The following is a 17632-nucleotide window of genomic DNA, read 5'->3' as shown; positions in this document are numbered from 1 at the left end:
CCATAAAGATAAAGCAGTTTCACGGCAAGAACATATTTTATTTCATCCGCTGCGTATTTCTGATAATCATCCATTTTACCTCTAATTTTAGCTAGCAGTGCTGGATTTTGCGTTAGTATGTGCTCTTCCTCTATGTGCGCAATGTCTCGTTCAATCATGATCAGTTGTTGCTGGATATCCTTCAGGATACCAGCATGCTTATTGATGCAGTGCCCTCTTATAGTAACATTGAACGCTTCCCACAATGATTCTGCACTGTCCACTGACCCTGTGTTGAAGTCGAAATAGTCTGTTTTGGCTTGCTGTAACTCACTTCGATACACGGGGTCTAAGAGTACACTACTCTGCAGTCTCCATGTGAATTGTCTCGGTACATGGGTGGGGACTTCCAGTGTGAGACGGACTGGTGAGTGGTCTCTGATAGTGTTTTGGGCAAGTGCTCGATCACCTTTGTCCATGTGCATGCATCTTGAGTGATAAGCCAATAGTCTATTCTAGACCATGTGTTGTGCGTCCTGGATGTGCCCTCCCTTTGACTACTATGTCTCTATGTCTCATGCGCCATATATTTGTCATATCCCAGGTGTCCATGCCCTCTCTCAATGCCCTCGCAGCTTGCTTAACATATTTCTCATTTCCTGTGGACCGATCCAGGGCTGGGTCAAGGCAAGTATTAAAATCCCCTCACCATATTACAGTTACGTTGGGCTTTTCTGGGATCATCAGTGTTTGGAGCATATGACGTCACTACTGTCAGTGTCGTGCCCCCAAAATTGCCATGTACAATTACATACCGGCCTCGGTCATCTTTGATAGCGGTCAGCGGTTCAAAGGGAGTGCCTCGCCTAACTTGCATCAACACCCCTCTAGCGTATGTGGAGAATGAGGATGCTGCACGATACACTGCCCATCTCATGCCCACTCTGGCTTCTGTGTGAGAAGTAAGGTGTGTCTCTTGTAAGCAAGCCACGTCGACCCAGTGTCTATCTAAATATGCCAGTACTCTACAAATCTTTTGGGGATTCTGTAGTCCACGGACATTCCATGTCATCAACGTCAATTTACGAGTAGTGGAGTTGCTGTCAGCTATCAAAATTGGTGTCCCAGTGTGGATCTACCTCCCCTCCAGCAACTGTGTGTCGATGTGAAACTGCTAATGAGTACATATTCAATGTTGACTGGACTTTTTTGTTTACCCAACCCCCTCCCCCCTCACATTCCGCTCTTTTCCTTGCAGCAGAGTCACTCCCAGAACAAAAATCCCTGTTACTCGCCAACCCTGTCACTCTCTCTAGAACAAAGAAAATCAAAGCAAACAAGGAGTAACTGTTGCGGTACACACTGGGGGGTCAGAGCTGCCGTCCCATTTCATGTCTGAACTGGGGTGGCGGAGTGGGCGAAAGAACGGTGATGGATTAAACCCAGATCTGTTCACTGGTGTTGAGTGTATGATTGGTTCAGATGCTCGGTCCATCACCACTCCCTTTTGTCCCATTTCTTGTGGCATCATAACCACATGGGTGAACGCCCTATCCAACCATTATAACAGACTCTCAACATAGTATTTCAAATTGACAACTAATTCCTGTGGGACCCCAACATGAATCAAGAGCAGCATCAGGGGACCATTAGCCCAGGCTGGAAAGGCGGTAATGTTAACAAGAGTCTGGTCTTGTTTCATGATGTGAGAGGATGAGTGCGGAGCCAAAGTTCCATCAACTAACTTAACAGCAGAGCGTTCTGGCAAGTAGTGACCATTGATGAGTAAGAAAAAAACTGTCACAAACCCAGTGGACATGATCAGAAAAATCAGGATCAGCACCAACCAGATGTATGTCCAAGGAGGGACCAAATAAGTCTGTTTAAACCAGGAGACAAAAATACCGAACCTTGTAGGGCCAAATGATGAGGTGGAAGTCGAGTCGAAAGAAAAACGTGACGGGTTGAGTGTAGTTGTTTACAAACCAGGCAGCGACACGCTTGTGCGATAGGCATATTCAGTTTCGTATTACAGGGGGAAGCTGGCTGGACTAGCAAGTGATCTGTAACAGAGTGCATCTCGATGAAAGAGTCAATTTGTGTGTTGACAGATGCTCCAATCACTGGGTTCTTTGAAATTGCTGGACATGATACAGCAGGTGTTATACTATTCAGAATCGTCCAGATGTTGTAGCTTGACATTGTCCACTGAGATGTATCTGTTGTCTTTGCGTCCAGAAAGCGGTGGTAAAATGACTGTACGAGTACACTTCACGCCAAGCACTGGAACCGGTGCATGATAAGAGGGGCCAAACTCCTTTTTGTTCTCCACCTTCTCTCAGACCAGATCTTCAACTTTGAGTAGCCAGCCGGCCACCAGAATTTGCAGTGCTGCATTAGTGGCAGAGGGCAAATTTTCAGTAGCAAGACTGTCCCAGGCCTCTTGTAAGCCCTGTAACATAGTAGAATGATTATCTACGTCAAAGGTTGCTGCATCCGCCGCCATGTCTAGACCATCAAGGTCTGGCACAAACATTTTTATGTAAAAGAGCATTTTGTATGGGGTCCCTCTACCCAGAGATCTTCTAGGGAGAGCACGTTGCACGCTATGCACATGGGCCAACCAGTTCCTGCCAGTACCTAAGACTCTAGCTGTCAAGGATTGCTTTAAGTCACGGTTCCACAATCGAGTTGCCCTCAGGCTTTTATGGAGACGAAAACTGCACCAGCACCCCTAAAGACTTCATCGCATCCTTGTATGCCATAGAGGCGAACTCCGGACCTTGGTCAGAATAGAAGGCAAAAACTCCCACAAAGACACGCAAATCTCTGATGACATTTCGAGTGTCAGCACTGCGTTGTGGCCAAACCCAAATGAAACGTGTGCACGAATCAACTACAACTAAAATGTATTTATAAGCAGTATCTGAAGAAAATGGACCACAGTGATCAAGATATACACAGCCAAAAGGCTTACTAGAAATGCATAGCTATGTGTGTGGTGAACCTATAACTGTAGAAGGTGTAATCTGCTGACAAATGTCACAAGATAGTACATAATTACGAGTCTGTTTATATAAACCACGCCACCAGTAACGTTGCTGCAAGATAGAAACTGTCGCAGACACTCCAGCATGGGCCGAAGCCAAGCCTTCGTGTGCAGCTGTTATCAAAAAAAGTCTACGGTCCGCGTTGGGAATCAGCTGATCTCCAATGTCATTAATTCTTACATACGGAACCTTGTCGAACTTAAATGATAAGAGTACTTTGAAGGGAACGCTTGCGGATAATTACCACCTTTCTCAGTAGCCGCAATAGCTGCCAAAAGTTAATTATCTATCTTAGTCATGGATCTTGTACTAGCTGCAACTAAACACGTGGCTACTGCTGATTTGTCTGCTTCATCAGCCAAACTGTTACCGACAGCGTGCGATCCGACACGGTGGTGGCCAAGAGTATGTATAACGTGCTAGTGGCAGACGTTGTTTAAGATCTTCCACTCGGACCCAAATCATTTTATGCTTATTTGCGCTGCCTTTGGAATCACGATAGTCATTCTGAGACCGAAAGACTAGGTTTTCATTAAAGACTGAACACAATAATAAGAATCCCTTACAATGAGTGTAGTCACATTAGGATCAGCAAACTCGAGAGCAAGCACCAAAGCGTGCAGCTCAGCCAATTGGGCGGTACAGCCACCTAGCGCCTGCGTATGAACAACACTGGACTTGAACTCACCGTTCACCATGGTGCCTGCCACAAAAGCACAGGCCGCCTAATAAGCATGCTTCGACCCTGTGGCCGGTTCTGCCGAACCATCAGTGTAAATGATACAATCGTACTTCTCAAGCGGGCGCATAGATGGAGGAGGAGGATGAAGAAATTCATACTGCATGAACTCCGGAGTCTGAAGATAGGAGTCAAAGACAAACATGACATCCGGAGACGTCAAAGAAGTAGCCCATTGTATCCAACGGGGATGCAAAGCCTTAGAGTTTGGTACACTTGCCTTTGTCACTGCCTCAAGCGCAGGGTATGGTGTTACCACCAAAATGCGTTTCCCCTGTGCCAGTGCACGCTCCTTCAGGATCGCCATCTGTACAGCTGTCAAGACTTTTTCAACAGTGGAAAACCGCAACTCGGCAGAGGTGTATAAATGTGATTTGTAAGCAATAGGTACTCTGTCACCTTCATTAAACGTTAAGTAAGTAAAATCTACTGCGCCTGGCACGATTCGTATCACCAGGTTTGTGTGGTTATCATGAGTTAACAAGTATTTTGATTCAAGAAGAACAGACTGCAAAGATTTCAGGATAGCAGAATGTTCCAGAAGCCAGCAGGCTTTTGAAAATATAGGTTGTATCAAGACATAAAACGGCTTGATACGCTGGGCGTATTCGGGAATGTAAGAACACCTGAAGTTTAAAAATCCCAGCAAAGATTGACATTTTTTCAGGGTTGTTGGAGGCCCCAAACGTGCGCATTTCTCCAGGAAGCGAGGCGTTAAGCCTCTACATTCATTTTTGAGCTCATAGCCCAAAAACAACACTGTATACTCTGCATTGTGTGATTTAGCAAAATTAAATTTGTAACTGTAGTCTGCAAACAAAAAAATGATGCAGTCGACTCTGCAAAGATGCGGCCATAACTCGTTGTTTGTGAGATAAATCGCATCAAATTACGGGTGCGTATCTGAGTCTATGCTATCTAGCAAAGAGACAACACGGGCGGCGAAAACTCCGGGGCTGTTTTGTAGCCCATTGCTAATCGCCAAAATTAGTTTTGTTTTCCGCCGGCTGTGAATGCTGTCCGTTGACTGCATGCAGGGGACAGATTGTGACTGAAGAAGCCTTTGGAAATGTCTAGGGTCGTTTTTATATCTTTTACATACAAGACTGTCTACAAGAGCAGAACTATGGGTATTTTGTACCGCAAAACTGCGACAATGAGAGTTCAAATGCTGGTAATCCAAAACTATGCGGTATGACCCATCGGGTTTGGTAACGGTAAAAAGAAGGTTATTCATCGGTGACACACGTCTCCATCACTCCTTGAGTTAGAATCTCAGAAACTGGACCTTTCACTTCCCGCCGTAGGGGATATTGGGGTTGAGGCTGTGGCAAAGACCGCAATGGTATCTCATGGGGTGGAGAATCTTTACCCCAGCCCACATGAGTATGGTACAGTTGCTGTGCAAGTACCAAAGTCCATTCTTCTGCAAATGCCTCTGCATACTCTTTGGGGATGTTACAAAATGTCATCCTCTTGTAGCCTTCTTTTACACTCTTCCTCTTGCACTATGCCCTCTGTGATGACTCACACCATTACTTTGTCTTCAAAATCGTTACCCCCAAAATCCTCTTCTTCCGAAATGTCATAATTTAGAAGATTACTTTGCAACCTAGAAGGACAATCAGCTTGCATATTACTAGCCCCAAGTACATGCGTGAGTGTAAATTCAAATTCTTGAAATGCAACCACCCATCTTCTGATGTGATTTGAAATCTGATCAATTCCTTTCTTCGTAAACACCTCCTTACTGGGTTTATGGTCGGTTTTTATCTCAAATTTACGACCCCATAAAAACTTTCTCAACTTCCTAACTACCCAAAAGACCCCAAGAGCCTACTTCTCTATGACTGAGTAGTTAAATTCGGCACCCCGAGTCCATGAGACAGAAATCAAATGGTTCTGTAAACCCCTTCAGACCTCTGTAACAAAGCAGAACCCAATCCCTTAGTGCTGGCATCTGTCATTTCTATGATGTCAACCTGCGCAATTCAATTATATATTGTTCAGTACTCTCACCTTGACGCTGCATTCTCCTACCAAAATGATAGCGTCCTACACTGTGCTCATTTTGGGGAGATAATGACTGTCAAGTTTATTTAAACAAATCTCATAATCATTGAGATTGGCCATACCATCTTCTGACAATTCAGGTAGATGTTCAAAAAACTACTGCCCATCTGGACCCAGACAGTGCATTAACAAAGAATTGTTCTGTTCTGCGCTGAGAGAAGCTTCACATACCTTAGTATAGTGTGCAAGAACCTTCTTCCATTTGATCCACTGTATCTGTGGATCACCTGGAGAGATAAGAAAAAATAGAGGTGCTGGCACATTATGCATAATTGCACAAAGGGTAACTGTTGTTTATGGTTTGATGCATCTTTGCTGCTTCTCTGCCCGTGCTGCTCAGCCAGTGTGAATGTGCTGTGGAATGTTGGTGTGCATGGTGATGTAATGTAATGTGAGGATGCAGCGATGTGGAGTCTTAGTTGGATATGGACTGAGCAGCAGGGAGGCTGCTCCTGGTGGGGATGCATACAGATCTACTTCTAGACCATCTAAGAACTAAGATCAATAAACCTACATCTTTATTCTACACCTCGGCTGCTGGACTTCTTACATTATAACATAATTTGGCGACGATTTGGGATTAATCTACCTAAAATAAATGTGAGGATTTACTGCAAGCAAAGATAAGGATAGGTAAATGAAGAAACTATTAGTGAACCTTTTGATTAGAGCTTGCCTAAGGATTTTACACCCTGCTGCCCCATCAGTGTCCAGCTACATTCGGACACCCCATAAGACACGGTGTAGGTCTTTCCGCCTGATTTTAAATTTTCAAGCTTAAGAATACAGGAGGCCGCTCTTACTTCAAGCAACATTGTGTACTTTTAGCTACAAATAAGGATGAGAACCGGTTGATTTTGCAATACTCATTCTGTCGTTGGGGACATTGGCAGTCTGTGAAGTGGTGCACTCTTATGAACAAGTACGTTTTTAAGCTATTTCCTTAAAATTTCAAGATTTGCGAGACTTCATCTGACAGGCGAAAGGTCTGTTCAATATGAGATGCCTGAATCCTATTTTGAATCTGCACATTTGGGATTTATGGTATACTTTGGATAGCACGATGTTTCTACAGTTAGTTTTCCATTACTGTTACCAACGTGCGCCTTTTTCAACGGTCTGCGAGGAGTTCAGTCATGGAGCGCGCCCGCCCAGTCTCGCGAGGGTGCTGCTGGATGTTCTCTTCATTGTTGCTTGCTGTGCAGCACTTCTTGCTGCATGTATGTGCCCGGGCCATCCTGAACATACTTTTCATACTTGCTGCCATCTTTGTGTTCTCTGTTTTCTTTGTAGTTTTCTGTGCATCTTGCCGAGTGCCTCTTCACCTTTTCCCTGATGTTTTACCCAAGTTGGAGCATGCGTGGGAGCGATGCTCACCAAGCAGGAAAGTGTTCCTGGTCCTGTGTGCTACTTTATGTTTTGGACTACGTTTATGTGTGCAACCGTCTGAGTTAGTCAAAGGGGAAATCCCTGGAGTCAACTAGTCCACTAATCACTATAGGCCTTTCTTGTTGTAAAAGGAAAGGTCACAATATGCCATGGGTATTCGGACAAACATAAAAATAGGTTTCCACAAAGAAATAATCTTGTTTACAATCTAGATTTATTAAAATTACATTTAAATAAACAATAAAAACAAGATAAATTCATACAATTCTTCCGAGACAATTAAAATCCAAGATTAAGTATCTTGGAGGGATAAAAATGATTATTCAACAGTATTACACAAACAAAATATTACGGTACACGATAAATGGAAAGACAATCAAAATATGTTCACAATAAACAACAGACTAAACATAATCACAACAAACCCCTCACGTATAAGTGGCCCACTTGATATCTCTGCCACTGTACTTCACTTGATCCAATGGCCGTGGACAATTTGGTTACTCTAAAGCTTTAGTGGAAAGATGTGATACCCATCTAAAGTTTTACCCGGCCCTAACTGGATTCTTTTAGACCAAACAGTGCGTCGACGCGTTTCGGTGCTTAACACTTGATATCGTGGCACCTTCCTCAGGACTTCTTATTTCTGGGGTTTCAGGGAACGGATGGATACACCGTATCTGTGAATATATTAGGAGAAATATGCGCAGTCAAATATCGTGCATTGAAACCTGTTGTCTCATTTACTCTAAGGGCTGGATTGCTAGGATTAACACATACCCACTCTGACTTTACACTATTAATTATAGCTGCCATTGTTCTCTTGACAATTTATAATTCCTGACACAAATCCGCTTAATTATAAAATACAGTTAATTGCACAATGATGTATACAGTGGCTCAATTGCAGGTGATTTGTCCTCTACTTTTTTTGTTCGACAATTCCATTCGCCAAGTAGCAAACATGTGATTCACATATGACATATGGGCCCTCCAAGTCTTTTTCATTGTGGAAGACCAACTGGTATGGGAGGAACTAATGAACCCAGGGGCCCGGGAAAATAGATAAATGTAGATTCTCACCCTCGGGACCGTGTAGGAAACGTTCCTAGATGGGGTCTATTTGAAGTATCACTTATTGGTACTACAGATGTAGTTCTTGGAGCCTTCTGTTAATTAAAAAATCTTTTATTAGGTGTAAGATAAAATCTACCATCATCTACTCACTGGGGGGTGATTTTTCTCATATTTACCTCTCTCCTGTAAAGGGAGCTCCTTTTGATGGGGTTCCTTGGTTTTTTGTTTATCAGGTGGTTGCCCACTTGTCGTATATCTGTGGTAATAGAGTACATTGCACTTTTTCACTCTACTATTTCTTAGGTACTATTTCTTAAATCGCATAGTTTTATAATGGTAGTGTCTTACCTCAAATGTTTTTAAAACTTACTTAGAACGGGCATATAAAGTCGTTGGTCTACTCCTGAACTGGATGTGTTCTGTTGAGTAAAGGCAAGTATAACACCATCATATGTCTATTCTGTACTACAAGATATTATGCTCTTAGCTCTGTTGAAAAAATTGCAATGTAACTAGTACCTTTCTATTTTTCACATTTTAATGCCTGCTCCTGGTATTTCCAGTATCTCTTGCTCAGTACCCATGGTGCCCAAGATACCTGTTTGGTACCCGTAATGTCCAGGTTCCTATTTATTGACTCTAGGTTCTACTGTTTAGATGGGCCAAATTTTTGTAAAAGTAATTAGTTTTACCACATCCCACCCAGATTAGAGTCTCTAACTACAGGTATTCAGTATGGAGTATAGACTTTGTAGGGCTAAGAGTATCCCCTGTTTGAGTTACCTACAGGGCCTAATGTCCTGTCCTTAAAGTTATACTGATCAATGGTTACCCTGCTACATAGAAAAAAGGGGGGGGGGCCATAGGGGTTTGGTCTCCACTTACCGGGTTAGCGCTGTTTGTTAGCTTCTGCCTCGTTCCTTCACTCGATCTAGAGTGTGTTTGTTTGGTGTGTGTTTTTATAGCTCCATGTAATTGACTGATTGTCCACACCTGTCAAGAGAGGAGCGCTGTTAACGCGCTGCCGGGACCGCCGTGAACGTGGGCGCCATCTTTGAATGGTGTAATATGCCTACTAGTGTATCACAGGACCTGCCCGTCTGATGTCTCTCTGAGTTCGCGCTTGACATGAAGTGTCTCTACTTGTATCTCCTATTTGTACAAGCAGTGCACAACAATCGTATATGAGAAGTTGCCCTCGCTCGCCGGATCGGCATAGAAAAACCTTTTCTGCCGCTTTACTCGAAATACTCTCTTATTATGCCCCGCGCTGCGTTTATTTACTAATTGTCCCAATTTATGCTCTCAAGTGGAGATTCAAAGATCCTGGGTTCAATACTAGTAGTTCTTAAACCGACCAATCGGTCGCTCTGTTCAACCTCTGACTGTGGGCGCCATCTTGGACTGGTGGTAAGTGTGCTTAATGACAATGTTGTCCCACCGGATATGGGTGCCAAAAAAGGTTACAGGTTCTCATAGAAGTAATAACATTGTTCTTAAACCTCAGTATTTGTGTGTGAAGGAGGGTCCTTCACTTGATTCAGAAATAGATTCCAGTGTAGGTAGTGTTTGACCGTCTGAGGTCAGCTAAACACCAGCTGCTTGATGTCTTAAAGGCTATGGACCGTGAATCTGCTCTATCTTCTTTGCACACGTCAGTTGGTTGATCTGCCATACACCGTTAGGATATGGGTTAACATCTTAGTTTATATCCTCTGCGACTGCCTGTCATCGCTTATTTGATGTATTTCTTAGTGACAGGCACACCTTGGTAAAGTACTGTACCATTAAAGAGTTTATTTTTATGTTCCTCGCTATTGAATGGCAATTGCTTTCAAAGTCATGGATTTGCCTAGACTTTTTTTTGCTGCAGCGTGTTTTTTGTTTTCACCATTCTCAATGGTGGTTATCCTTTTATGGGTGATTGACTGTTTTTAATTATGGTGCACTTTCTATTCCAATGCTTCTTTTATTTTATTCACAATAAGTATTTCTACAATTGTTGTAGTATGTTTTTTGGACAGTCTGTATTTCTACCAGTGCGCACGTTTCTTGTGCGTGGAATTATCACATTTATTACCGACATGTGAGTTAGTATTTGTTTGTTGGTGTGCATGTTTTCTGCAAGAGAAAATATAATGTGTTTTCTTTCACTTTATAAGTCTTCTTACTACAGTGTGGTGTTCCACCTGTGCACAAATCCTTGTGCGTGGACTTGTTCATTTTTATATGTTTCTTTCATTTTCTATTTTGTTTCCAGTACTTACTATGCAAGTTTCCTATACTTGGGCTTTATTTTTGATAGTGGTATGTGTTGAGATAGCCTGTTGCTATGTGATCTTCCGCCTTTGCGCAAATTCTTGTGCGTGGATTCTTCACCTATGCTTTTCCTTCTTGTTACCCTAGTTTACAGTACTTAGTTTGCAAGTTTCCTGTGCATGGAATTCAGTGCTGTGATGTTGCTTCGTTTAGGTTTATTCTGTTAGTGTCTATTCTTACCTGTGCGCAAGAGTTTTGTGCGTGTAATAGTCATTCATTTTTCTGGTATGTGGGTTTGATTTTATTCTTATTACTGGTGCGCAAGTTTTCTGTGCGAGAGAACTTGATAATTTCGACTACTTTCTTTTTCGTTATATGACCGTGTGTGTTTCCACCTGTGCGCATTGTTTCTGTGCATGGATTCCACACTACTTATTGTCATGTTGGTTTTACTTTTACATTTAGTTTATTCATTAATGGGATGCAGTTCCTTCACCTTTCTATTGCTTTTCCCCAGCTACCTGTATGTGTTGTGTTAGCCAACCTTTTCCTTCTTTTCAGGTTGGATGTTGCTTGCGTGTGTGAGTTGGAGAGTCCTGCTTTGTGTTTTAGGTTGGGAGCACCTTTCCTTGTCTTTCTTGTTGTTGCTCTTACTTTTCACTGGTTAGCGTTCTCTATTTTGTCTTCTCCATGCTAGTCTGTCCAGCTGGTGTGTTTTGGTGGTAACTCGGAACATTAGGTTTTGTATGCTTCTGTTTGGTTTGCGTTAGTATTGTGGAGGGAGATATATTTTTTCCCTCTCATGTTTTCTTTCTTATTTGGATACATTTCTTTGCTCTATCTTCGTTCCAATTTTAGCCGTTTAGCAAGCAAGATTTACCTTCAGTTGAGATCATTGTTGGCATCTTGCATTTTCTTGTTTTCTTTTCATTTGCTCTGTATAAAGGGGAAGATGTGTGCCACTCTTTGTTAATTAATGCAATGTCCTCATCTTTCATATTGTAGCATTTCATATGAATCTTATCTTATGTATTTATATGCATGTCTTCTCATGAAATGCTTTGTGTTCCATCTTATGCAAGTTTCCATAATGTGATTGCAGCATTTTTGCATGCAAGTTACTTTATGCTATTGCTATGCTTCCTTCTTGCTTTATCTATTTCATATGTGTTATATAAGGGGAAAGATGTGTTGTATCTGGTTTATGGTATAATGCATATTTCCTGCTGAGCCAGTGTTAATGTGCTGTGGAATGTCGTTGTGCATGGTGATTGTATGGAATGTGAGGATGCCTGGATGTGGAGTGCCAGTTGGAGTATGGGCTGAGCAGCAGGAAGACTTCTAATTGGGGGGCTGCATACTAATCTACTTCTAGACCATCTACGAACTAAGATCAATAAACCTTCATCTTTATTCTACACCTCGGCTACTAGTCGTATTACATTACAACAGTAAACCACAATACGATTGTTGATAAAATGTGAAGAATATTGAAGTAAACCTGAATGGTCCGGTGAGGCTGGCCACAAACAAGGAAACTACAAAAATAATATAGTGTCAAAGTATATAAATAAGTTACAAGGGTTAGTTTTTATCTCATGGGTAGCCAAAACCTGGTCTAGAAGCTGAAGTGGTTGCTGTAGACTCAGAATTTGAAGAAAGTATCAAGACTCCTCTAGACAAGATACAACCAATAAATCAGACTGTTCCTGTCAGCGAAGGAGGCACTACTCGTCAACCGAAGGACAGTCGTATGTCGGGACCAGTACTCAAAATAGTGCTCGAAGTTCCTGATCCAAAATGGCTTCTTGTGTTGGACATCGTTGCATCAGACGTCATGTTGAAATCAGCAGTCGAGGCAGTGTAATGGTGTCCTGTTTAAAAATGGTCACCTCATGCTTGCGTGCCACGTGCGTGTGTGAGAAGTCGTCTTGGACTGCAGCCTCCAAGACCTGTGACGCTGTCCCAGCTTGCACCCAAGGCTTGCCAGAGCATGCGGGCCATGCAACGCTCGAGCCGTCAACCAACAGTCCTTGATAGTGGTAAGGATTTAAAAATACCTTGCCTTTGGTATATGTACTGTTGCAAGTACCTGTTGAAAGAACCTGTAACAGATATCTTCTTTTGCATTGAGGATTCTGTTGCATCCTCAATTAACTTCGTTTTCATATTTTCTCTGGTTTCGTTGTTAACTGTTTATTTTTGTGTGGTTTTTCATAATCGCTCTTTGCCAATTGTTAAATCGCAGTGAAGGAAACGGGAGACTGATTGAAGAAGTTTTTTAAGTATATACAGATACAGAAAACCTCATCCACAGAGCAGGCAGGAGGCACTCCAACTTCCCACACAGCCAGTCTTCAATGATCCACCAAACTCTTGGTTACTGAACCTAGCATCCCAAGGTTCTGTAACCAAAGATATCATATTGCTCGGATTCCACACTCTGTGTTAGAGAAGCAGGTCATGGTACTTGTGGCACCTGGAGCTGGACCGAGAGATGCTGAGCCCCAGCCGCACTGGAGCTGGCAGAGCGACAGCCTACAAACACATACAGCCCTCCCACCTTGACAAGAAGCAGATGGCGGTATGGCTCTCCATACTCAGCTGCTCGAATCTTGGGATTATTTTTGAGCCTTGGAGGAAATGTCAGGAGATTTGAATGACCAAATAAGACAACAAGCTAAAATCAAGCAACCATGAATGTCTAGAACTCCCTAAAAACAATGAAACGACTGCAAGGTAAATAAACAAGCTATTGTAAAGGACTTCAGAGTGTGCATGCACTCCTTCAAATAGACTCCTAGATGGTACTCAAAATGTTTGTGAAACTCCTGTGTAGAAGTGCGCAAAAAATGTATTGTTTTTGCTAGCAGTCGGTATGTACAGCATTGACATTTTGCATACTATCTAACCAAATCTGTAGGCTCTGTTCAAATAGGAACGTATTTGAAACATCTGGTTTGTCAAGTTCGCTACGTGAGACTTCACAAGCCATCTCTCTGAAGTTCCTGGTTTCTTATTTCTTGTTTGGTGGTGAAGGGGGATCAAAACTTCCTCACGAGAAAAGTTTCCTCAATTTGCATAAACACAATTCACCCTAAAAGGCGTTTCATTGTGAGCAGGTTTCTTTTGAGAGGAGTTTCAGTCTTATCCGGTACCTGCCGAACAGGGGTGGGGGCTTTAGCAGAGCTCACAACTCTGCAGCTGTCTGGCAGCCACCCTTCCTCTGCACAGACTCTTAGTGATGCAGCTGTGGGCGTTATTTGGCTCCCTTGAGCCACTGAATGAGTTCTACTCCATTCATCACTCCAGAGCCTGTTTTTTACATCCAGACATCCCTTTGGTATTTTTCTTTCACGTGCATTTAAAAGAAACAGCCCTGCATGAGGGTTTGGTCTTAAACAACCGCCCTTCACCCAGCAGGTGCCACATAGCAGCCAGAGTGGAATCTTTTCATTATGAGGCAGCTTGGTGCTTGCAGTGAGTGGCTCTCACCAACATGCTTCAATCTCTTCTCTGTGTAAGCCACTGCAAGCTCCCATCATACAAAGCAATTGACATTTGTTCTCGAGTCTGCAGTGAATAGTTTTTGTTTTCCTACTATGTGGTGACTTTCTAGACCTTCCAATGTGGCTGCAGCTCCTTAAGGCGACTCATTGCTCCTTCGTGACGTGCGTCATCCTAGGCATGTCGGGGGAGCTGTGTGGGACAAGGGTGTAATGGGATAAATAAAAAAAAACATGCAGCAGAAAAGCACGCTTAAAATGCATGCAGGCACGTGGAGATTATCTAAAGGGCAGCAGACAAACAAAACAGTGCTGTGCAGGCAAAACCTTGAAAAAAAAAGTTCCACAAAAGCGAATGAAAAGGAGTACTTTGGAAATGGGACATGTATGCTAGAACCAATAGAAATGGAGGAAAAGTAAGTGGCAAGCATGTGCTCAAATGAAAAGTAAGGGTGGGATGTTGACCCCTTTTAAGATTTATATGAAATACAATAGATTTCACAAGCACAATGCAAGTGAAGCAAAACAAGCATTTTCAATGCAATCGGTCTAGCCTTTGGGACCTTATATGGATTTAGCTAGGCAGCACATTAGCCTGGGTGCTGAAACATCTACTGTTCTTTAACATGGAGGGAATGTAAGCACCAAACTGCGGAACACGCCAGGTATGAACACATGGAGAAAAATACTGACTATCAGCGGGAAATGTTATTGTCCAAAGCTCTGTTTTTAATATAAAATCAGCCCCTTCGATGGTCATATCACTAAAAATACAAGATTTGAAAAAATATTTTTGTCTACGGGAGCTAGTTGAATACAAATTTCTATGGCCTCCAATCTAGGGAATGCTAAAGTGATTCTGGTTTTTTACTGACCTCTGCTGGTCGTTTTCTATCAAGAAAGTTAAATAGAGGCAGTTGCCAGAAAAATATAAAAAGAAAGTCCTTAAGCAGAAAGCAATTCTGGTATTTAACTGACCTCTACTGGTCGTTTTCTATCAAGACAGTTAATGAGAGGTAGTTGAACAAGCAGAAAACAATCTTGGTATTTTCCTGACCTCTACTGGTCGTTTTTTATCTAGACTGTTGACTAGAGGCAGATGAACAGAAAAAAAGTCCCTAAGCAAAGGCGAAAAGCAGATAAGTCCAAGGGCTGATTTCCAGATGTCACAAAGTTCATACAACAGATCTTCCAGACAGCGCAAGTGCTGTCTAGGCTCGACCTAAAAAAGGATGAATGAAAAGCAAGAAAGAAAGAAGGAACAAAAGCAGGAAATAAAGAAGGCAAGAAAGATGGAAAAAAATGAATGTAAGTTGGAAAGAAGGAAGCAAGAAAGGAAAAGAAGCAAGAAACAAGGAAAGGAAGCAAGATAGAAAGAAGGAAAGAAGGTCGGAAAGGAACAAGGAAAGAAGAAAAGAAGTACATAAAAAAAGCGTTACTGGTACTGCAAATTAAACATGATAAAGGCTGATGTTCTTCCTGGGCTAAGTTGATTAAGGAGCCATTGTTGGAATTAAGTCCAGAATAAACGTGTTGCCCCCACCTCCCTCTCCCCAGAATCCCCCCCCCTGTGTTGTCCCCATCGGTAATTGCTCCCCACCCCCACACCTTCCCCTTTCTGAGTTCGCCTAGAGCAATGGTTCTTAAGCTATTGTTCCAGCTCTCCTGGAGGTCCGTGAGGCCTACTCTGAGGGTCCGCAACTGTTTACAACATTAAATAATAAAATGAATCAATGTAATGTAATAATGTATAAAGAAATTTGGAAGCTACATTGTAAATGTGAAAACTTTTTCTATATTTGAGTGTGAATGACACATAATATTTCAGGATTTGAGCATTTGTTTGGTGTATATTTGTTTTTCTGTTTTTGTGTATTGTTTTAAGGAGAAAATCATAGAAATTACTTAGGCTAGGCATTCCTTCCAATAATGACTCCGTTGCGGTCCCTGGATTCCATTAATGAGTCCTCGGGGCTATAAAGAAGTCAACATGTTAAAAAAAAAAAAGGCCGGCCGGGTTGAAGCAATTGCTTGCTATTTTAAGGAGTTGGCGGCCCCCTTTAAACATTTTACATTTTTGTTTGTCAGATTTACAATAGGGAAATCCTTTCAGTAATGGGAGCAGTAATTTGCATGGGGAAAATTCCTCCATTCTATACAATCTGAAGAATTTGGCTTGCATTTCGTACCAGACGCTATAATATACAAGCCTGAGGCTAAGGATAAATGTTGCATTTTTTCTCTCGCCCCGACTATGAGGGAGGCAGGGAGACTGTCTGGTTCTTGAACTCAAGCTTTGAATTTTAAGTATTGTAATACAGGTTTGTGGATTACCCAACCTTGGAGTTTCATCATTGATTGTCCTTTTTTCTTCCATTCTTGCAGCATTCAGTGCCTTATAATGGAACAGAAAATATTGTCGCTAGGTGCAGAGGAAAACACTGCAGCACTACAGAGTTATCTGAAGAGCGTTAACGAAAAAGAGGTAAGATCATTCTAAATAACATCTTCCCCTCACCAGAAAAGAAAGACAAATTATCATTCAATAACCACAAGTGAATGCTATTGTTCAGCATTTCTGTCTCTTTATATTTACTTCTGATTCCGTCTTTTGCCCTCGCTTGCTTTACCCTTTCTGCATTGGCCTCATTTTCACTATCTTCTCGTTTTCAAGCATCATTTTGCCTCATAAAGAACACCTTTGCAAAACGTTTGTTTTTGTGACTACGTTCACCATTCTGTCTCCTTTTTCAAAACTCACAATCTTGGCTTCAAATGTACACTCCATAGCAGTGAACCATTTAGTATTAAATCTGTTTATTGACATAAAATGACATACACAAGCAGTAGTCCATGCAATATATGACTATGACGGTGGTCAGTGGACCATGGCACTGGCCACGCAAAAAGAGGACTGACAGTAGCGCTAAGCAGGTACAACATCGCTACGGGCCTACTGCCGCAGTTGAAAGGTCTGTCTGAAGAAGCATGTGAATATCCAAACACAAAAACAACAACCAAACCCCCTTCCCCGAAACCCCGCCATCTCCTTTATTACTCACCCACCACCCCTGTTCCAGGTCCAGTATCCTCCTGCCTCTGCTTTATCATCTAACGGGATGTCCCCGAGTCTTCACCCTGCGATAGTCTCAATAGGCGTAGGTATCTAGGACAGGTCACTTCCCTAAATTCCGTGGCCAATAGTGCTAAGAAGGGCTGCCACAAGTCTGGGTATTTGTCTCCTTCCCCCTTTGCAATCAGGGAGATCTTCTCCATCCCCAAAACGTTCCAGAGACGATGTAACCAACCCTGAAAAGTGGGGATGTGTGTGGTACGCCAATGAGCTAGGATGTTCTGCAGCGTGGAACCCAGAGCTATGGCCATCAATCGACCCCGGCGGGCACGCTACGGATAAGTAATGGGATTGGGCAGGCCTAGCAACACGTAGGCAGGAAATCTTGGGAGTGCCATGTCAAAGTGTGAGCCCACCTCGTCTAAAACTAGCTTCCAATATTCCTGCAGATGAGTACAGTCCCATAGAAGGTGAACCAACCTACCCC

The 17632-nt window shown here is 42.5% G+C and overlaps 1 protein-coding gene across 1 annotated transcript in view; it reads left to right on the top strand.

Moving 5' to 3' along the window:
* FANCI (FA complementation group I) overlaps positions 1–17632 on the top strand; it is a 636131-nt gene that overhangs the window by 25098 nt on the left and 593401 nt on the right. Inside the window, exon 2 of the mRNA XM_086958134.1 lies at positions 16458–16557. Coding sequence (XP_086814260.1) covers positions 16474–16557 — 84 coding nt within the window. The 5' untranslated portion in view covers positions 16458–16473. The remainder of the gene's footprint in view (positions 1–16457; positions 16558–17632) is intronic.

Source organism: Lissotriton vulgaris, chromosome 2_1 (genome assembly GCF_964263255.1).
Source record: "Lissotriton vulgaris chromosome 2_1, aLisVul1.2, whole genome shotgun sequence".
NCBI lineage: Eukaryota > Metazoa > Chordata > Amphibia > Caudata > Salamandridae > Lissotriton > Lissotriton vulgaris.
This window is presented reverse-complemented; position numbering and strand designations above follow the sequence as displayed.